General features: G+C 40.8%; 1 protein-coding gene across 8 annotated transcripts in view; it reads right to left on the bottom strand.

The window, feature by feature from the left end:
• Positions 1-22,915, bottom strand: part of TTLL5 (tubulin tyrosine ligase like 5) — a 127,003-nt gene that overhangs the window by 16,815 nt on the left and 87,273 nt on the right. For 5 of the 8 annotated variants that reach the window (XM_063160257.1, XM_063160255.1, XM_063160256.1 and 2 more), the window contains 2 exons: positions 10,848-11,022; positions 3,474-3,694 (listed from right to left, as the gene is read on the bottom strand). In XM_063160257.1, coding sequence (XP_063016327.1) covers positions 3,474-3,694; positions 10,848-11,022 — 396 coding nt within the window. Of the gene's footprint in view, positions 1-3,473; positions 3,695-10,847; positions 11,023-22,915 lie in introns of those variants that run through there. The other 3 variants (XR_010028298.1, XR_010028299.1, XM_063160260.1) reach the window with 2 other exon arrangements.

The following is a 22,915-nucleotide window of genomic DNA, read 5'->3' on the forward strand; positions in this document are numbered from 1 at the left end:
AGTAGTGGCAACATGAGCAGTGGGAAAGACCCAGTCTGACTCTGGGAAAGAAAAGAGAGTTTGTTGTATCAGCTGTTCAAAAGCTATCTATTAGTGATACAAGCACATTTGATCAAAACTATGGAGCCCTGTGACACCATTTTATGCAATGTATTTCAGCAGAAAGCTGCATACTAAATAATTTCTCCCAGTTAGTCTTTTTCCACACCTTAATACGGGCCCCAGTTTTCCACTCTGTTAGCTGAAGCAAGGAGTCTGCTTTGGACACAATCCATTATAAAGTCAACCTACCACCTTCTACAAAAACAAGAGAAGCCAGGAACTGAAAAGACAAAACTGAATTGTCTGGCTGCTCCATTACTTTTTTCCTTTATGTTTCAACCAGGAAAGTGTCCAAGTTACTAGACAGTTTTTGAATTAGTCAGTAATGTTCATCTTTAGCATCTCATTCTGTTTGTAGTTGAGTTTTCTACTTGTTTCTTCCTTTTCTGGAAGCCACATGTGCTGGCTGGGGGAGAATTGATAATGCATGCAAGGAGGAGATAGGTCAAAGAGACAAAGTTGATTTTAGTTTTGTCATCACAGTCCTGTCTCTGGAGAAATTCTAGAAACAACTTCAAAAAGATGATCTTTATAAAGATGTGAAACAAAAGCCAGGCAGTGCAAGAGCACACAGAAGTAAAGTCTGGCTTACTGAAATATATGGGGGGAGAAAGAGACATGAGAGCTTTAACAACAGAATGGGATTAGTTTCAGGGAAGTCTCGTGTAAATAATACATAGCCCTGAGATCCTCTTTGAGGAAAGGTATCAGAAAAACAGCCAAGAAGTATTAGGGAGTGAGAGAAGGCAGCAAATCAAGTGTGACCTGACAGACAAATGCAGCAGCCAAAAAGATGTTATGGAGAGGGATATTTGCCATGTCATAACCTAAGGACACGGTAGTCTCACTGGAAAAGTACAATTTTGGGTGCCACAGCCCAAGCACTCTGACAAACTGGAGAAAATAGAGTAAATTCAAGACAATTAAGGACTTGGCAAGTAGAACTACTATCTGAGGTTAACATACCTCAACAAGTCTAAGCAAAATTAGGTTACTCCAAGAAGTAAAAGAATATTCAAAAGATGGAAAGTACTTACATGAGAAAGTGTTTCAGGTTCAGGAAGTAGGAACAAGGTACAACAGGATGAAACAAAGGAAAAATTCAGAAAATAACTCAAAAGAAAAATACAGCACATCAGGAGAAACTAGGTGATTAAAAGGTTGTCTAGATTCCTAACTAGATTTTTATAGCACACAGTAGAGTTTCTACCACTGGACTTTTTTGAAAGCAGACTACACCGTGTCTGAAAATACTCTGTACAACTTATCAGGGATTGTAGAAAAAAGGCTGAAGCATGCAAGACATCTTTTTTTCCTCTAGTCCATGTTCCTTTGACACAGAGGCTTTTCTCCATTCACTCTCCTTTGTAGATGTGTATCTGGTCTTTTCCTGACAACAATGAATGGATTAAATTAGTCTGAGACATAGCAGTTTTTAAACTATCAGCTCTCAGTGTGCTGGAACTACAGCTAGGCACTGTTGTTTTCCATGTAAGTGAAAAAATGTTACTGCAAGATCCCATGAATGGCAAGAATGGGTTTGGAGCCTTGTGCTGGAGACTGAAAGGCAACTTGGAAAATATTTCCGGAGCGGCTCCTTGCAGCCTTCAATACTTGGATTAGTTTTCTGAAATTCTGAAGGAATCTTTTGCTTTTTTTCCCCCTTCTGTGCATTTTTGGTGCTGAACTTTTTCCGGTTTTCCCACACTCCTGCCTGTCACAGAGCAGAAACCACAAAAATGCAGCAAAGTAAAGTCTGTCCAAGGAGCTGCAATTCCATCTCACAAGGATAAACATTTCCTCTGCCAAGAAGTGAGCACAGCACACCGGCATCTTCAAATACACATGCCTGCTGCCCAGCAGAGAAACCCACTGACACAGCCTGTCACCTGTACTAACAAGAGCCACCCAACATGAAAGAAATCAGATAGCAAAGCCACCAGAGCATACCTGACAGACCTGGTGCTCACATCTGCATTCGCTGAGCTGACAAAATTTACTAACATCTTGTTTTCTTTTAAAATAGTTTTGGGGGATTAACTCTGTGTGCTATCTCTTAAGATAGCAAGAGTACAGGCAGCAAATACACAAACTTCCCCAAATCAGTTCTGTCCAAGTTCCTTAAATATGCCTTGCGGTTCCAGATTTGATTCACACACAGTGACTGCATCTTCATGAGGTGTCTTTCATCAGTAACATAAAACTAAAGCTTCTCTCTTTAAACAGGAAGTGAAAACAGAATCAGGAAACCTCACAGGAGCTTGCTCTGAAAGCTTTACAACTCTTCTGGCTGTATAGTAAGTACAAGGAAGGAAGTTATGAAATCAAATTTTCAGGATGAAACAAGTCTGAGGATATATGAGGAAAAACCTGATGAAGGATTTAGACTAAAGCAGTTTGGCCATTTAAGAGGAGATAAACAGAGATTTGAGGAGGCTGAAAACCCAGAGGAGTCTTGCTCACATTTTCTCATAATGCACAAAAGAGAAGACATACCAAGAAATGGAAAGGAAGGAAGGAAACTTATAATCAGTAAGCAAAATTTCACAGCGAATATTTTTGTTTGTTTCTAAAGATAGCATTTGTTTTTAAAGATAACTGTCAAATCCATCCACTTACCTTAGAATAGCAAGCATTATTTAACTAAAAGCTTACTAAAAGTAAAGAGAGGGATTTCTATAGTTATTGAGAAAAGCTATCATTACATCAGGGACAAAATAAGCATTTCGAATGAAATAAACACTTATGCTTGAAGGCCTAAATCCAACATGGTGTGTTAAATTTATGGGAAAACTTGGCTCAAGGGCAGATTATCTTGTTAAAGGTATTGAACTGCTTTGTTGCTTTGTTTTGGTTTTTTTATTGAGTTTTGGGGTTTTTTTTGGCACCCTCTTCTAGATTCTAGCCCCCATCAAAGATTAGACTGAGGGAGTGACTTAAGTGCCTAAACATAGATGTACCTTAATTGGTGCTCTCAAGTTATTTGAGACATCTGCATGGGACTGACAGATACAACACAAGAACTTCAGAAGACCTGTACTCATCTGGAAGAGCAGCTGAAAGTCATGTGGAATAGCCCTGGGCATCCAAAATGCCACTAGCAGCCTATATTTACATTACTGAATGACAGTTTCTACGTCCTTACCTTACAGTAAGGTTACAGTTACCTTCCATACCCCTATGAAACACATAACTGCAGCACAGTGCAATGCTTATTTCAGTATGTACACCTCAGATTATTCTGAGATTTATCCTGGATAGCACAGCCAAAAAGATCTGTCGAGTCAGATGCAGACAGTTTCTTCTCAAATATTCATTTTCAGGGGAACCAGGGCCAACTCCCTATCGTGGATGGAAGAGACAAAACTTACTTGGATATCCTCTGGGCTGCAGCCTTTCTGATCACTGCCTGTCTGTGGTTTGTTGGAGGCTTTGGAACCAGCTGAGGAGCTGTACTCTGGGATGGCATCACTTTGTGCCAACTGGCTGCCTTCTGGATACTAGAAGTGGCATTTGATGTCTTGCGGGCATCAGAGCCAGCTGGCATAGATATATGACTGGTGCTGGATTGTGAGTAGTTGGCAAAAACAGCCTGGGTAAAAAAAGAAAAAAAAATCCCATAGTAATTGGTGATTACCTCTGTGAACATTGCTGAGACTGCTGATGGAGGTGGGTGACACTTTTGTGAGGGATAATATCTGCCTGGTGAAGGCAATCCCAGGGCTCCAGGCAAAGCCCCACACATAAAGAGTTAAGTTGTTAAGTCAGTGAATTTTATGCTCTTGGAAACCAGGAGTAGCTTCTAGGAAGGCAGACAACTTCACTACTGCCACAGAATTCTACTATTCCAGATTAAAAACAACAGGCCCAATACTCAATCTAATCTTGCAGTGGGCTTCTATTCACAAAGTAGTAAATATTTCAGTACATTGACTTTCTGTGTTATCTTGCTAAATTATTCTTTATGTGGGAGGTAGGATTGAGACACAGTTCTAGGAGAGAGGTTATGGGGAAGATGATACAATGCTACTTATTTGGTCTAACTGTGTAGGTGCTTGGAGTAATAGAAAAGCTCTACGGTACCTTCTTCTGAAAAGGGAACTTTAACGCCACCACTGACAAAAAGGAAATTCCCAGTAATATGAGGGAACAGAAAATATTTCTATTCCTATAGCATGTGGGAGAGTAAGCTTGTTGAAGATGTGACACTGGGAACAAAAGGATCTGCATGTTACGAGACACTGGAGAACAGAGCAATGGCCTGGCAAAGCAGGGAGTGGAGAATATTTCCACTATGGGAGCTCTGCAGACTGCTAAATTTTCTTCAGAAAGGAGCAACCTGCTGGGAGCTCTGCTTTGTCTTTCCTCGAAGTCAGTCGGATTCCCAGAACAGCGACAATACCATGACCTTGTAATTTGGCATCTAGAGGTCAGTGATAGGAGATAAGGGGAAGACCTGAGCCCTCTGTGTGACCCTGGGAGCAGTGCCCTCCACTGAGTTTGTCCTCATTTTCTCCTCGGGTGGAAAATACACAAAACCACAGCAAATGGGCTCCAGGCTCCAGAGCAAACCACAGGCTGAGAGCTGGCTGAGTCTCAGCACACAGACAGGAAAAGCCCCTCTCCCCCGCAATTCTCTGGCAAATGGCAGAGCAGCGCTGTGTGGGAAGGCGTTTCTGACAGGCAGAGCTCTAGGGAGAGAAGGAAGTGCAGGAGCCAAAACAGGCCTGTTTCCTAACTAGAGCTCACTGACAACACGCCCTTGGGCTCCCAATCCTTCTTAACCTCTCCCTTCCCTGAAGCTCTACCTTGATTGCAGCTTCCAGATTCTCAATCAGGAAGCTAGTACAAGAGCAGTAGTCTGGAAAATAGCAGTCGCACCCCACCTCTCCCCAGAAAAACAAACTATAATGGAACTTGGCACTTAGACTCTTGCATCTCATGCATGACATGTCACAGGGTCGGGATGGAGACTCTCAAGTCACTGCACCCACTTCTTATTCAGCAGTGACATTTCACTGTGAAATTATATTATCCATCTTTCCTTTAAGTTATTTTAATATTATGCATTTTTCCTGGGAGTTCTTTTTCTTGTTACCAAAATCACTAAGATCCTGGAGCTCACAACACGTACAGTCATAACTCTTTGCCTGTGTTAATATGCACTGGCAAGGAGATCCATGACTCTGAAGAAACAGCAGGCATGGATGCTCTAATGAAGCCTGATCAGCAAAAACTGTGTGGAAACCTGCCTAAAGAAAGGTCATGGATGTTTTTCTTGGGGGTTACAGACTTCTGAAAATGCCTTTGTCTCCACACTGTGCTGAGATTCTTGCTGTCTTCCAGGCAAGGACAGAGAGACTGGAAGCTGACAAGGACCACGGCTTCTGGATTCAGCTACAAAGTATACTGCCCTGCTGTGAACTCCATGGGGACAGGAGGGGAAACCAGGAGAAGCTTCTGTGCAAATAAGAGGACAGCTGGAGAGAACAGAGCCTGACCACACAAAGGAAGGGTTGGGAAGCTTTCAGCACATCCAAAACATAGGAGACAGACCTTATCACTCATGATTCTGAAAACTAAGGGTCTAGGGAAAGCAGAAGCCTCAACAAATCCTGACAGATGCAGTCCTGAATCATGTAGCACTCTACAACTATTGCTGCTTCAAGAGAAAAACTTTCAATTACAGTTCCCAAGCTGGAATATTTAACTTGATGTTGAGGAGACATTTGCTACCCTAAGAAGTCTCTAGAGCTACAAATCTGAAAAATACTAAAAAAGCTGTTAGACATTTTAGCTAAAATTTCTGTAAATTAATAGTGAGTTAATTCTGGTGCATAATTTTCTGGGGAGGAGGAACAGCATTAACCCTGTCTTGCCCATAAAGAAAGAACTGACCGAAAGTATTTTTCCCTACATCACAGACTGAAGCAATATTTTCTTGTTTCAACATCTACTACACCATACACAAAGTATTCCTTGGACAAAAAAATAAATTTTTAATAAGAAAATCTCAATGTGTACACCTTGTCAGTAAGGACAATGAACACATAAGAGTATAAGTAGCAGCTAAGTTGGGGCTGTTAGTGATTAAAAGCAGAGGTAGTGTAGTACTTTGAAGAAAAGCAGATATAATAATGCTCTTCAAAAACAGAAAGAATGTTCCTGGCACTTACCATGCCTGTATCTAACACCCATCCCCAGCACAGTAATGGAACAAATGTTGCAAGCAGAAACACGTTCACTGTGTGACCAGAGGAGGTAATGAAGCTCATTTCCTGCAAATCTGTCTTACAGTATCTAATATAAAGCATACCCCAAATTATGCCTCCCTTCATGGGTCTGGGCATTCTTGTGCTGTCTAATTTGGAGTGGTCTCATACTGAAGTCATTGCCTTAATGGGAACAGTAGCCGAACCCCCTTCCCAGATATATGGCTCTTGATTTTAATGTAATTTGTATGAAACATTGCTGTGAGATTTCTATCCCACAGTCATTCACATTCAATTGGATCAGCAAATCTGAAAAAGATGAGAGACTCAGCAGTGTATGAGAACTGACAGACAGATGCACACACACATGTATTGCATAAAGATCTGTGCAGCTAGTCCAAATCCCTGACACTGCAAACTGAGATGTTTACAAGCAATAAACAATAAAGAGGTTCTAAGTTAAAAAAAGAAAAAGCAAACCAAACAAAACACAAGCAACCACTTTTAGAAAAGCAGTTGTATTTCAGATAACATTGCAAAAATACAGAGAATTAATAGCCTTGGAAGACCTTTCCAGCCATATAAATTGTTTAGGGGAAATTATTTTGAACACATACTAATGCATTCAGTTAAATCAGTTTGGATACAATGGTTGGTTGAATTGAAAATTCACAAAGTGGCAATAAAGAGCAGGCTCAAAATGTACTATTAACTACCAGAGTGTTAAACTGCACTAAAAAGAGTATCTTAAGGTCTTAAAGAAGAAGAAGAAGAAGCATATGGTATGCACAGACTGTCCTGAACCATGTCCTCTTTGGTAAATTCTTCAGAGCATGAAAAAAAAATATACTTTATTCAGTTGACTTGGTGCCTTCTGTTTTATTTCTCTTGGTACTGCTAGCTCTCTGGGGCAAGAATTGGACTGTATCATTGTATTGGAAAGATAGTTAAGACATCTGGGCGTCACCATAATTCTAATAATAGTGACAGGATCAGAAACATGGGGACAAAATTTCAGCTGGTATAAATCAGCTCAGACTACTGCTTTTAGAATGCTTGTTCTGTTTTACTTACACTGAGACTTTGACTCATCAGTATCACAAGACTCAAATAGGAAAAATGGCAGTTAGCACATTTAGTGGGAAAACAATCTGAGGGAGAAAGCTGCAAAACAAGAATGAACAAGAAAAGGAAGGAAGGAAAAGAGATACTGCAAATCTGACAGCAGTTCAATATACAACAGTTTAGAAAACAGTTTATTGATGAGGCTGCATTCAAAGATGCCCTGTATCCTTAAGCAGCAATAATACAGTTCTAGGAACACTAGGAATATTATTCACAGTACTCAGCGTTTCCAGTCATATCTAAATAAATGATAAGTATGTCAGGAGGGAATCAGAAATATTGAAAAGACAAAAAATTTGCTGAACTTCATGAAATGAGGAATATTTCAGAGGACATACAATTTTTAAATGACTGAGAGGAGAATTATTTCATATTAACTCAGCCTAATCTTCTACAGCATAAAATCTACTTAAACTTGTGATTGAAACTGTGATCACGTAACTGCCCACACAACTCATTAACATGATTCATGTCTTACTTAACAGGAGCCTTTTTGATGTAAGCAGGACTGACAGGGATCATTCCACCATACAATTGTACTTCCCTTGGTTTTAATTTAGCTTTTTTCCCATGTGAAATGTTTGGCATAAAATTTTAAATCCAGTAGATGCTAGGCTAAGCAGACAGAACATAGCCACACAAAGAAGGAACCTCCCTAACAGCTAATGGCATCTTTCCAGTACAGGAAACAATTAGAGAATAAACAATGATGGTATATTAACTGTCTTGCCAACTGCAGCAGTGATAATAACATCTAGGTCATAACATGTCACACAAAGTCTCCTTTAAACATGAAAAATACTGCTATAAGCCTGTTTTTCTTGTCTTTTGGTTTGACTTTGTTAATTCTTGTTTAATTCTTGTTCCTTGGTTTTACTGATATCAGATTTAAGCTTCTTGTCTCTACTTTAAAACTCTTCCCCTTCCTATCTTTGTTCACTTTTCTCAAGGTCTGTACTGTGTCTGTTCCTAGTCCATATCACTCCACCTATTTGTTAGATTCTCATCCAGCCACTTCAATCCAAGTAAGCAAGTACCTATTCTGCAATCAAAGGTCTATTCCTACCATACTACACTGTGTGAACTAGCTACTGCATACGAGTGAAAACTGTTTGTTAGAATTCCTCTTCCTCCACCCACACAGTATTTGATATTCCACAGATCGTTAAATGCCTGGAGAAATCATCATCATTCTTATGTGTCTGGAAAGTGTTCAACCAAGAGTGGGTGCTGCAACAAAGCACACAACAAGCCTTCATGTTTACACACATGATAAGACAGATCTACTGCCTGGTAAATGGAGGGATTCTTATGACACAAATACTTGATTAAAAAAGCCATGCTTTTCATCTCATCTCCAACATACTGAGCAGGTTAATGTACAGGAGAAGCATTTGCTGTGTTATTAATCATGGTGCTTCTGTTACTTGATCACATATATGTAGTTACATGGGTAACTAGTCCCTTTGCCAGAGACAGAAGCAAAGACTGGCACCTAGTCATGTTGCATGGTCATACCACACTCAGGGAGCAGCTCAAGATATATTCATTAATAGATGTACTCCAGCTATTGACAAATGGCTAGCCTGCCTTCTAACCATAACAAGAACCTGAACAATCAGATGAAACAGTCTCAGGGATATCCTGCACACATTCCCCAAAGTAGAGAGATGATGACACTCTTTCAAGTGATAGGTCTTCAGTCTTGAGGGATATATTTCTTCTGCTGAGGGGAGACTGACAAATTTCAATGTAACAGGCAAGACAACAAAGGATGATGTAGATCTCAATACATGAGAAGGAAGAGAACAAAACAGCAGGCAATGGGAGATAGGTAGCATAGGTGACACTGACAAGGAAACGTGGTAAAGCTATGCAGCCTAGGAAAAGCTACATGAACACTGCCTAAAAGGGGAGGACAAATGAGGGTCAGCATGAAAGGATGGTGCAAAAGTCAAAGCAGTGTGAATGGGAAGATGTAGGTCAGAGAATGCATAAGCAGCAGAAAAAAGAAGGCAGTTCTTATAAAGGCCAAGTTAAAGGACTAAAGTCTGAGAAGCTAACTAGCAGAATGGTCAGTGATAGAAAGCTAGAGAGGGTGCAAGGGAAGGAATGGGTAGTGTCATGATTGGCAGGGTGGGCATGAGAGGATTGATGCAACTGTTATTGGAAGAAGAGGGTTGGCTGGCTCCACACAATGTCTTGACAGGAAGTGTCCAAAAGACAATAATTTTAAGATGACATTTTACTCATAACAGAAAGTCTGAAGGCACCCATGTTCAGCAAATATTTTTCTTCAACAACATCAAATTCAGTGCAGCCTGAGCCCTGCAGCATGGCAATAGCCTCAACACAGCAACTCCAAAATGCTAGGCTCAGAAGGAGAAGGGAGGGAGAGAAAGGATGGGGGATGTTGTGGGGGTGAGAGGAGGTTTAACAAAGAATCATTTTAACAGAAACTCCTGAGTAATGGCTCTGCCCCAGGCCAAGAATAACATCAGCTCAATGTCAGCAGTTAGAAGAAGGCTCAGCCAGGCCCCATGGCCAGCTCCAGCCTCCTCACAGGCACAAGCCAGTTTATGGCTCTTTCCTGAACTTGTGAGCAGCCCATCTGCCCACCCAGAGCCCAGTGGACAGAGATGAAAGAAACTGAGTGAGAGCAAGAAGACTGTGAGAGAAGTTGAGGGTGGTAACTACACAGCTAAGTAAGGGCCTTGAAAGGAGAGCAAGGAGCAAAAAGCAGAAGGGCCTCTCTTTCAAGATACTCCCAGAAAAGGATTACTCCCAATTTGCCTATAACATATTCCCAAGGGCCCTGACTCATCTGCTTCACAGGAGGGAGAGTGGGTGTCCAGACCTCCATGTGTCAGGTCTGTTCATGGGAGTCCAATCATGCCAGACTGCTAACAAATAGCTCCTTGCTACTGGAGACCAAGTTGTTTTGAATGAAGGTTTCATCACCCAAAGGCTTCCTTCCTTTCAGCAAAGAAGCATTTTGGACATCACTCAGAATACATCTCTCTCTCTTCATAATAACAAAGGAAGGTAACAAGTGTATCAATTAAGTCATTATAACCTTGAAAGCTTCTCCCAGCAGAATGAAAATGCTGTTGCACGCACAGTGGTCCACCTTTGGCACCTAGGAGTCATCCAGAACATGAATAACACCAGCCCTTTTTCATACATTCTCCAGCTCTTAAGATGCCAACATAATGGAAGAAGGTATTGGGAACCATAGTATCAAAATGCTATCAAAATCACTGCAGGTAATACTGGTTTTGTTGCAACCCACTTTAAGAGCTACTTCTTTGACAAAATCTCTGCCATCCGTACTGTCCCTGAGTTTGTTTTCACATCTAAGACTCGGCCAGCACTGCTACATCCCAGGCAGGAATTCTTCTTAGTTACCTGTTGCCGTGCTTGGTTTTGCTCCCCCAGCTGTCTCGACTGAAGTTTCTGCTGCTGAGGCTGCTGCACAGCAAACTGAAGCTGATAGCTGGGATGTGCCACAGGACCCCGTGTCACCTTGTAAATGCTGTTCTCCATCTCTCCTTCCAAGGCAAAGTGATGATTCTCTGGAGCCCTGAGGAAAGAAAAGAGACCAAGTTTTCACTACTCTGCATCTAAGGACTCCTGCCTATAAGGCACTGCTGCTTCAAAGAAATCTCTTAATATTTAGCCAGCTATAAATTTGTACTACATGGCTTTAGCAAGCACAACACCTGCTAGAGGTGTCATGTGCCAACTGCTTCCTGCTAAGCACTTTCTTGAATATAGGCTGGGACTATATTACTAGACATTCTCTTGAGGAGAAAAAAGGAAAGGAAATTAAAAACACTAAACTGGAACATTTCTGTGGTTGATTAGCATTGAAGACAGGCAGAATAGCAGCAGGAAAAAAAGCTGATTCCCATTCCTAATGAGATAAGTAGTTATTTAGATTTGTAGAGACTTTAATACAGTAACACAAGGATTACACTAAACACATCCTTGCTGCAGTGACAAGAGAATAGAAATACACATGCAGTACAACATCCAGAGAGGATAAAGGACTGGTTGGGTGAGGTTGGAACTAGGATACATACTGACTCCATACAGTTACAATCCAAAAGGCTTGGGGGGAGTGAGATAGGCTCGCTTCTTTCATCCTCAGAGAAATGCCAGCTTTTCTTAGAGGACAAAAGGCCTCCTGCAAAGAGACAGGAGCTCTTGCAGCCCAAGCTTACATGGTAGGAGTTCAGCAATATGATAAGCACCAACAGAAGCTCACCAGCTTGCTTTGAAGTTTGTAAGCCCTGGAGAGAAGGCAGCACCAACACACTTCTACACAAGGCTGAGGGGCTTTGCAGAGAGCAGGTGGCTCTCAGGACTGACAGGACCACGAGGTGTCCTGAAGAGGCTACAACGACCCAGCAATTCACACACTCTGTGCTCACACCACAGATGTTGTATGACCCACTGAATCCTGACACTCTGGCTAATATAACCTTCAAGCCTCAAGGCCTGAACTTCCTAAGCGTCCATTGATCTCTGATGTTTCTCTCAATCACTCCTTCCAAATTTGTCCTTTGGATTTCCAAGGCAGGCCTCCCTTGTATTTCCTATCTACATCATACGTAACAGGGACATAAAAGATAACTGGTGTCTTTCATGGCACGGTTTGGAGTGTAGGTCATGGCTTTGGCAAGGGAGTTCACAGCAATCTCTTTGCTTCAGGAACCTATCACAACTTACAATCTAGATTGTTTAAACACATCTCAGCTTGCCTTGAATATGTTGCTCCTTCCCTCAAAAGCTTTGTCATTGCAAACCCCTAAAACATTCAGAAAGAATTCACTCAAGCACTCTTTAAGCTATTTATTCAAGTTATATTATTCATTCTAAAAACTAATATCTGTTCCAACTCCTCCGATATCTACCTCCAGCTCAGAACCTGCAATGCATAAAATTCATCCTTTGATCCAAAAGAATGCTTAAGAAGCTCAGGATTCAGTGATTACTTCTAAAATACAACAGTGAGACAAAATGGAGGAGACAAAACTGATATGAACGACAACTCCACTAAAACTGGACCTGCCAATAGCCAGATTTTGTGGCACAGAGATAATGTGCAATGACTGCAGCACTATGTGGGCCATTATCTAAATGGCAACATTTTAGTAACATTTCCCTGATTCTCATTTCTTCTGTTTTGAGGTATCTAGCAAAAGATTAACTTATGGAATTACAAATCCTTAAATCTGACTTATTAAAAATGCACCAAGATTGCTGCCTTTCTCCAATCTTTGTCCAATTCAATGAACTCTCAAATTCTCTCACAGGATTTCTAACTTGCTTTAATTCACTTTTTCAATTTCAACCAATATTATAGACATAGTATTGCCCAGGTAAACTTGGCTTATATTACTCAGGCAAACGCTGTTGCAACTACATTATTAAACCTTTAGGAAAAACTAAATTTAAAAATAACAAACAAAACTACAAAACTTTGGCTAAGATTTTTTTGGGCAACAATCTCGTACACAACTCCCTGCAGTCGCAGTACCTTCTCTGCACATGACACAACAAAAAAACACTTACTTTTTTTCTAGACACTATATTGAAAACACTTGCTTGCCTAAGCAGATTTTATCCTCCTGGCCTGCAGAATCCTTCCTCTGTTGGCTTCTATGGGTTTTCCTTATTTACAAACAGATATCAAAGTAAATGCATTATTCTGCATTTAGATACTATGCTGCAAAACATAACTTCAACCTTCTATAATATAAACATACAATACTTGACAACAGCAAGCCAGTGCATTTGCCAGTCTTGGGATCACTTTCATAAAGAGATACTTCATCTGCAGCTTCGTTAAGTCCCCACATAACATGTTATCAAGTGATATTACATCTATAAGGTGATGTTTGCCCTTGTACAGAAGAGGCTTAGGATCTGAAACTCAACACTCTGCTGCCAGAGACAGGCTCCAGCTCTCAGTCTATTTGCCACGCTCACAGGAATGCATCATGGAGCATCTCCTATCCTCAGTCTCTCCTGTTGGATGATTTATTACAGCATGGCAACACTTCTGCATCCTGAAGCAGAAATTAGTTCTGCTTAAGGAAATTACAGCTTGTTCAGCACCATAATGAAGACTGCAAAAAAGCAGTAGAGGACCTCACACCTTAATGGATATTAAAGAGTTCACTTGTTAAGAGGACTGGATAAATACTTCAAACTGAATTAAAAGCTTTCTCAAAACTTACACTGTTTCAGGCAAAGCCAAAAATAACCAGAAAAAACCTCCACACCCCTAATGAGAATTGTACAGTCAGTACTCCCAGACCTGCGTGTTTTCAATTCAGGATTATTGCTTGAACACTAATGATTGAATATTCATTTCTTCACATGTAGAGACAACAGATTTAGGCAAAGATGCACACACATGCAAATGAGAAATACAAATTCCTGACTGTGCCACCAGAAAAGATTTGGTTTCATTCTGTCAGCCAGGCTGGTTGTGAGCAATCTTCTCACAGCTTGCTCAGAATTATTTATGAGTTGCTTAGTTTAGAGACCTGGCCAGGATACAGGCCTTCACTATGCACAGGAAATCTCAGCCTTTGGCATTATGGCCCATCCTTTGTAAGCAAGATTCTGTCCTTCCAGCGGCTCTTCAGGCTACTCAGTGTTATTGGCAAGAAACCCACTGTGTTCCTTTCTTTCAACTGTAGTTTTCATAAAGGCCGGGCCAGAATTCTCTCTTCCAAATTACTGACAGAATAAAACCTCTCTGCTGCAGTTTTTTGTACCACAAAAGATACAGGTTTGCTTGTGAGACCATTTTCAACAAATCACCATGTGATTATGATTGGGATCCAGTCCAAAAGCGCTAGAACACCATGCATTCATCTCCAGGTTTTCTGGTTCCAAACTCCCTTTCTACTCTAGTTCCCTTTTCCAATCCATTGGCCCTTTTTTTGATGTAAGCAGCCTTTATGTAATCAACTATTTACACCTGTACTAGAAACTAATGTTAGTGTACTAAAATACTAACAAAACGTTAATGCATTCTTTCATTGATTTCAGAAAAAAAAGATTTCTATGAAATCCAGTCTCCATACAGAAGGGATGTGAGTATCAGCTCTTACAAGAAAGGAGAGAGCTGGCTTCTGTTTCCATTTCAAAATAATTTGAAGACAATTCCAAGGACTGAAGTTGTAGACAAGATCAGATCCCAGAACACCAGTCTCTGAGGATCTCATAGTTACAAAGAACTATAGGACAAACAGCAAGTCTGTACTAAAAGAATGACACATCAGGCTTACATTTATATTTCAGCTGAAGCCTTCTTCCAATGGCACAGCTGGGCACTTGCTTGATACCAATTCCTGTGTGGCAGGCAACAATACCAATTCATGACGTACACTGGTGTTTTCCATATATCACTCACTAAGCAGGCACTTTTGAAATACTTGAAAAGTGTCTACATCCTATTGAAAGGCAGAGCAAACTGGCTCAAATTATTGTGTAAATGAAACTTCAGCATTCATGAAGAATATTCCTCTGTTTAAGCCTGCTTAGTTTGTCAGAACTGACAGGATCACAGCAGAAATCAGTATATCTGGAGGTCTAGCAAACTGAGAAAAATATTACTTTCCTACTAAACAAGAAAACAAGCTGACAATGAAATTACTTTGCATCAGTACAGTCCTTTCCTGTAAAGACTGGAGCTATGGAGGAACAATTGCTGGCAATAAGGGAACACAGTGCATTTATAAATCAGTGCTCCCACCTTGCCATAGAACGCAAGACAACCTTGGGCACCAGTTTCCTTCCCACAGGGCATTCAGATGCTATGACAAGTCTAGGAAGTTTTCAGTACAAATCCTTGGTGAGCACCAGCTGCTAGAAAGTAGTTGGCATAGTAACTAATGATTTTGTCTAGTGTGGCAGCTCCCAGCATCCTGCTGACTTATGTTCAGGCACTCAGAAAAACACAGAACATTTTCTTTGGCACACTATGTGCTTCTTCCATCCCTAACAATAGGTCCTAGATTGGGGCTGGCTACAGAACAATGATAAACAGAGTGGGATGAAGCCCAGGACGCTGGGGTCCTGGCTGGGATGCAGGAGGTTTGGGCCTCTCACTTGCCTCAAGGCCTTACTTTGTCTTTCTTCCTTTTTCTTTCCCCTTAGCTTCAAAAGCAATAAATTAAAAACTGAAAAACAGAGCACCAAGTCTTTGAGAATGGTTTGCTCCTGGCTTCTGCTGTTATCAGGAGTGTCTATGAAAGAGTGACTTTGGTGCAGTTTAGTCAGCAAGAGTCTACACTTTAGCAAGGACTGGAGCTCTGTTTGCTGGAACATGCAAGCCTGTAAAAACCTCCTGCTTTGTAACATTGCATGAGCTGTCTTACAAAGGTAAAGAAAAACAGTTTCACAAAACACCAGGGGCAAACAAAGCATTTTGAACATTTCTGTAAGAGCTAAGCCTGGGATTTTGGAGATCTGAGGCACTGTGAGCTGTCCAGAACTCCCCATGGCACAGGAACTTGGAGACAAGGAAGGGGCAGGAAGCAGCTGGCCTGTATGAAATGAGGATGCCATCACCTGAGCTGCAATCTACTTTTATACTCATCAAAAGAAGCTAAGGAAAAGCTTCTAAAGTTAATGAGAGGCTTGTTAAGGCTGCATTGGCACAAGAAACCGGCAGAACCGCATTTTGGGTTCAAATCCAGTTCAAAATGAAAAGCACAGTCTCCCATGGTAGACCTGGTGCAGAGATGCAGGGGAGTTTCTGGCACAGACCATCAATCAAACTTTCCTCTATTATTGACAAGGCATCATGAAATAGTTTCAGCCTTAGTTCTTATCTCCCTTTTCCCAGTAGCTCAAGCTACTTTTACTTACAGAAGGGGCTCTTACCATCAGTATATTTGTGTCATGAGAAAACAGAAGATGTATAATATTCACATGCAAAACCTTAGAACTGAGTTGGTTTAGGCAAAAAATATGAAAAGTTTTGTGCATTTAACTGCAATTTCCAGGTAAACTCTAAGAGCTACCAGAGGCACAGTTCAAGCATTCCAGAACATTTTAATATGCATAATATCTAGCAATTGCCAAGAGTCCCCCTCTGCTATTCTCGCACTTCCCCCTTTCATCTGAGAGAACTGATATTGTTGTAAGAATTTTACTCAGAAACAAATATGTGAGTAAAGGCATCCAGCTTATCCCCTTGTGATGCAGGATCAAAACATTTCAGTGGCTGTAGGAGTCCATGTGTCACATTCAGCTGCATAACTCCACAAGCAGGTACATATTCAGCATCAATAATTTCCCCCAGCATTCCCAATTAAACTTACATTTTCACTGTTTTATATGACATTCCTCTTATTTCAGGACTAAGCCTTCACTACTAGAACTATGCATGCCTCTTTTGAGCTCAGCCAGCCTTGGCACATTTAGCTCTCTTCTTTTTCCTCAACTCAGTCCCTTCTGGCCTTGATTGCACATTGTTTTTCCGTGAACTTTTTCCACTTTATTATTCCAGATGTGCAGGCATAATAGCTATATATGGAAAGCCCACTGCCTTCTTGCTCTTCACTTTTTTCTACAACTACTATCAAAGTCCACAGGCTTCCTTCTTTTCTGGTATATGTTGCTGGATAAATTATTTCCTGCTCCCTAGCTTATGAAAATTATTCTTGCTGTTTCCTTGTCATTGATAAACCTGGGTTTTGGAACATCAGTATTTTCTTATAACAAAGGCAATGGAGATTGGGAATTAAGCGCCTTTTACATCCTAGGTCTCCATATACAGGAAAGATCATGAGTGTTAAGTGTCTAACCTGCTAGGTTAGAAATGAGGTGCATCAAATCACCCTTCTGATAGTCTAGCAGGGGAGGGCAGAATGAGATTATGGAGCACTGGATAACCTCTTCAGGAAAGGCCTAAGCTATCTCAGCTACTCCTGGATTTAGCTGGCATTTTCAGTCAGAAACCCTAAACATGCTAGTCTCAGCAAATTAAATCCAATCTTTACCCTTCAGTGGAGACAATTTTTGTTGGGACCCTAGTAGCATCCCTTTGTGCCTGTTACAAAATACTGTCAGTCTCTCTGGTCTGGGGAATACTAGGCAGGTTAACAAACAACACTTTTATTTTCCTCCTCTTTACACACGGCAGCTCTGAAATTCACTAGCAGAAAGGCCGAATCAAGAAAGTCTGAATCAGCTGACTACAAAGTTCAGTGTCTTCATCCCATTGTGGCTCATCAGGTCACTGGAAAGGTAAGGAAGGTAACTGAGTATATCTCCTCCAAGTGAGACTAACAAAATCACAAGCCTTTCCACCCTCAGCAAGTGCAAACACAGGGTTGACCTTTATTGAGTGGAAGGCTCTTCTGGCTTCATGTTTCTTGCACACATTTCCACACCTGCAAACACAGTTAGAGCCTGCAAAAATATTTAACAGCATACAGTAAGACTAAAATAGAAAGCTGGTATCATTTTGCTATCATAAGGGAGTTTTAGGGGGATTACCTGCTTAATTCTGACATGCAACAGCCTGAAACTGTGTTGCGTGGTCCCACACACCCTACTCCCAATTTTAAAGTATTAATTAACTAAGGAAGTTCAGACAGAGCAGGGTGGACACAATTAATTTACCTCACTGTACTGTCTGGATCTGTTTTTATTAAGGTAAGCAATTCAGACTAAAAACACGCGTTAAGTGCCATCTTGAATCTGATGGCTTATCCTAATCCAGGCACAGTTTCCTGGTGTCAATATACACACTTCACAGAATCCAAAGTACAGAAAATTAGATGCAGTATTGCACAACTTAGAGATGGGAAAGGTACTCCTCACTGAGGAGGTTCCACTGCAAAAGCCTAGCATGAATCAAGTGGACCAAGTTGATGAAGAGGAGTTGTAACAACATTCTTCTACTTTCTCTCTTTCACTGTAGACAAGTTTATTGAAAACCAAACTGAAAAAGACTTACAGATTCTATTTTTTCTAGACAGAAAGCCTTTTTTAGTGCTTTATGCAAGCAGATTTTGCATTTTATGGGTGGATAGCAGAAGTAGCACACAAGGATAAAAACAACAAATGGGCACTGTTATCTGTCTAGAATATGCTTTTGACTGAATTAAAGTCACTAATCTCTCCTGAAAACCCATACTCCTTACCTCTCTCTAGAGAGGCAGGGGTTAAGTCAGGACCACTAAATTAGCCCTGCACCCTGTAATGCCTTTGAAAAGCCGCTCACAGAGTTTACAGGGAAAGAGTGAGACTTGTTGCTGTCCCAGCCAACATTTGGTTCCTATTACAGCAAATAAATCTCCCCCTCCTCCTTTTCTTTTCTTACCCCCTTTTTATATTAAAAGTCCATCAAACACATTTTTTTCCCTTTCATATTTTCCATTAAGCTTCCTCCTGTGTAAGCTTTCCTGGACTGTGGTGCTCTTTGCTATATGTGCTCAAGCAGCAGCTGCAAGATCCCAATGAGTAAGAAAAGGGGGAATGAAGAAAGCAGCCCAGGCTCCTCCTTAAATCCCAAGAGGCAAGTGAAAAGTTACAATTGGGCTAAACTGGTGAAATCCAGAGCACTTGAGAAGAATAAACAAACAAACAAAAACAGGCTGTTGAGTTTTTCAGAGTTAGGATTCATGAGATGGGGAAGAGTACTCAAAGCCCTGCCCCTGCCCAGAGCTAAATGCCCCAGCCACATCAGTATCCCAAAAGACATAGCACAGGATGGTGTTACACTGGGGGGGCCTTAAGGATTCCTTAGGGTTGTGCTGTCCAGATATCAATCCACTTGAGCCCAAACAAATTTTTAGTGGCATTTGACCAAGTAGTAGAGACATCGCATGCACTTTATTTTGGCTATTTTGTTGTCTAAATATTAAAGACCTAGTATACTGAAACCTCTAGAGAGCACATCAAGTCGCTAGATTTCACAAAATTTGCACTGGAATTAAAGAGGATGTCAACTAACTTAGATTGACATCCAGTACAACTTCCACCTTGTTACGTGATAGATGAAAACTCTTATGAGTGTCTCTTAGAGAAGATTTGATAAATCTGGCAGCTTAGATGGTCTGTCTATGGGGACAAAGCAGTTGAAGCATACAGTTGCCTGACATCACGACTGTACCTTTCAAGAATTATAGCCAGATAAAAAAACTTCACAAAAGAAGCAATACTTTACATTTATAATCTACATACATCTACAGAGAAGGCTAAGCAAACATATACAAATTCATCTAATCAGGGATTGTGGCAAGTGCCACCTCAAAGCCAGCAGGCCACAGTTATCTTATTATAAATGTTCCAGGTAAAAGAGGTAGAGAAACAGCATGGCACCCGTAAGATGCATCTGCTGTGCTACCATTCAGTAACACAACTGAAGCTGTGTAATATCTAGCTGCTGAAATAAAGTAAAAGAAGACAAAAGATACAAAACAAGAACTGAAGGTCACTTATCTGGGTCCTTGCTGGGAGGCTGGGGGCTTGTGGTTAAGTCTCTTGTTGCGGAATAATTCCCCAAGGAATACAAGGGCAAAGTAAAGGTCCTAAAGAGACTTCTACCCTTAAACAACTGAACTTTATCAACTTTATTACATCCAATGTAATGAAACGGACTTAGTTTGCCAATAAAAAGATAGATTGCACAGTCCCCTAAGCTTGACAATACTCACATGCTGGCCAAAGTGGTGCCTCCAGCATTCTTACCTGCCCAGTGTTAGAAACTCAATTCCATATGTATACATAGTTTCTGCTTTCCTTATCCTTCAAGGGGATTTCTCTAAGGTAACAAGGCATAACACAACATAGACTGTATCTGAGAGTGAATCCACCTGTTACACTGATTTTTTTTTTCTTCCTCAGGCTCATTTTGCAGTCCATTTATGCTGGAGCTGAGGGAGAATTCTTCTACTTCCACCTCCTGTACAAAGATTGACTCACCTGCCCTGGCTCCCTGAACATTTAGCAATGGACTAGAGGAGGAAGTGACTATATCTGACAGCACACACTTCCTAATGTCTGTTACAAAGTTAGGTAAAAGATACCCAGGGGATGTTGGCGGAATACGCTCAGATACACAGAGAATCTAGCATGGGTTGTTATCTATTGAAGAAGCTGGCTCAGTGACTGCATATGCTGCATAGGCAAGATCATCCTATCCCACATCCTGCAGGAAATTAAAAAATATAAGAAAAAAAGGCTACTTATACAGACACCACAGATGGATACTATCATGATATAGATATTCAGCCATTCTAAGAGCAGCATGGCACACTGACAGCAAGGCAACACCAGAGGTGTGATGCTAGTTGTTTCACAGCTTTTTTTTTTTTTTTTTTTTTTTTTAAATCACCGCAAGCCTCGTTGATGGCCACAAAGCACTGTATTTGTATTGCAAAAAGTGCTATTTTTCCCTCACTCCACCCAACGTCCTTAGAGGAAATGGAAGATACTTTACAAAAGTGTTTATTATTTCAATCAAAATAGCACAAATTCCTAGCAATAATTTTCTCAGGCCAAAAGCGACAGAAGTTTTCCAGGTCTGTAGTGCTCCTTCTGAGAACGCCCAAGAGACACCCTACTTGAAGGAAACTACTTCTCAGAAAAGAGCAAATATGTTGTGTTTTGTTGATAGCTAAAATTCAGCCTAAGAAAAATTTCAGAATAGTATGGTAGGTTCCATTTTGATTTAGGTGTTATGGATTTTTAATATGGGAAGAGAAAAAATTTAGAAATTCTGTAGCCAGCACTAGAACAAAGACAAAAAACCAATAGTGACATTTCCTTCCCAAAAACTTCTGTACATCTGTCCCCCTTATTGCCTGGGTGATGACATATCAGAATTGTATTACAAAGAACTCCAAGAAAAGACTAGAAAGGCTCGTATTTATTTATACAGCCTTACCTGGAAAAACAAGTACTGCAGAGCAAGAATCTCCACATTTTTTTTTGACTCTGTCCTCTAGAGATAAATACCACAGAAGTGTATTGCCTTGCCAAAAGAGACCACTCCAGTTTACCACAATTTTGGCCTCTGTTTTAAACTACACAGAATACAGTCCCCCTTCCACTCCCACAATTGGAATCTACCAGCCTCTTCACCTGAAAACAAAGCTCGGCCTCCAGTGTTCCCAGTAAACCAATATTTCAACAAGCAAAATCAGAGAGGAGTCCACATTACCACAAAGAAGTTCAATATTAACATAATAAAATGAGTTACAGCATCTTATATCTGGCAGTGAAGAGTTGAGTTAGTAGAAGGGAAATTCCCAGCAAACTGCCTTCAGCAGATACAGTGGAGTGTTGTCTGTTCTTGCTTTAACAGAGGCTTTATAAGAAGCCTTGTTTCAGCCACTACAGTGCTCTGTCTCCCTCAGTCCTTATGGGAAAGATGATCCAGTCCCTCTAGACTAAGCAAGGAATTCTGGTGCACCACACATGTAAATCTCCCCCTATTTTATGCGGCCATTACAGAACAAAAGACAAATTACTACCATTATTTCAGAAACCGATATAAAACAGAAGAGGTGAGGAAGAAGCAATTAGAAAGGCAAAGAAAGCTGAAGTGAAATAAATTTCTTACTCTAACAGACCCGATTAAGTCCAAGGTACTTCCTGGCATGAGACACAAGGTACTACAACTCAAAGTGTAAAATATAATAAAGCAACACTGTTGGTAATGCCCACACTCTTGGTTTATTTTATTTTCTTCTCTCCATTCTGGCAGTATAGAGAAGGATACCATGCCTGAAGGCAGGGGCACAAGTGCTGCACAGGGCTGAGGCACTATATCTAGCAGCTGCTAAAACAGAACATCAAAGTCTCAGCTCCCTTTGAAAACCCATCAGGCAAGAACCACTCCTCCCATTCAGCTTCTTTAGGAGCTGGTACACATAACCACTTCAGCGTGTTTGGCAATTCTACAACCACTTCCAAAACAGGTGGTGCAGTGGAAAATCATGGGAGAGCCCCAAATCATGCAGTTATCTCCTTTTCCCCAGCAGGCAGCAACACGCATGCTGACCAAGAAGGCCAGCTGACAGGAAACAATTAAGTATTGAGAACAGGAGATTTGTAATTAATTCTCTGAAACTACAGAAAAGGCTCAGACTTATCTCGGTAAACTGGGTCAACAAAATCTTTCTCCAGGAAACTGATACATTTGATGACAGACAAAGTTTGTCATTAGAGGAAGATGAGTAAAAGGATGTTAAGATAATTATATCATATAGTACCAAGAGATGAGACAGCACATTTTAAAATGCAGTTTCTAGACTTGTCCAGTATTCATTGTAAGATCCCTCTCTGGCAGGTCCTGTCTGCAGAAGATGTTCACCTTGCACAAAACTTACTTGATCACCCACTGACTAAAGCATTTTTCATGAGATTTGTCTCTACCTACAACTGTAAGATAGGAGGTAGAGACTGTAAGCACTAGTTTTGTTTGCAACACT

This window comes from Melospiza melodia, chromosome 6 (assembly GCF_035770615.1).
Source record: "Melospiza melodia melodia isolate bMelMel2 chromosome 6, bMelMel2.pri, whole genome shotgun sequence".
In the NCBI taxonomy this organism is placed as follows: domain Eukaryota; kingdom Metazoa; phylum Chordata; class Aves; order Passeriformes; family Passerellidae; genus Melospiza; species Melospiza melodia.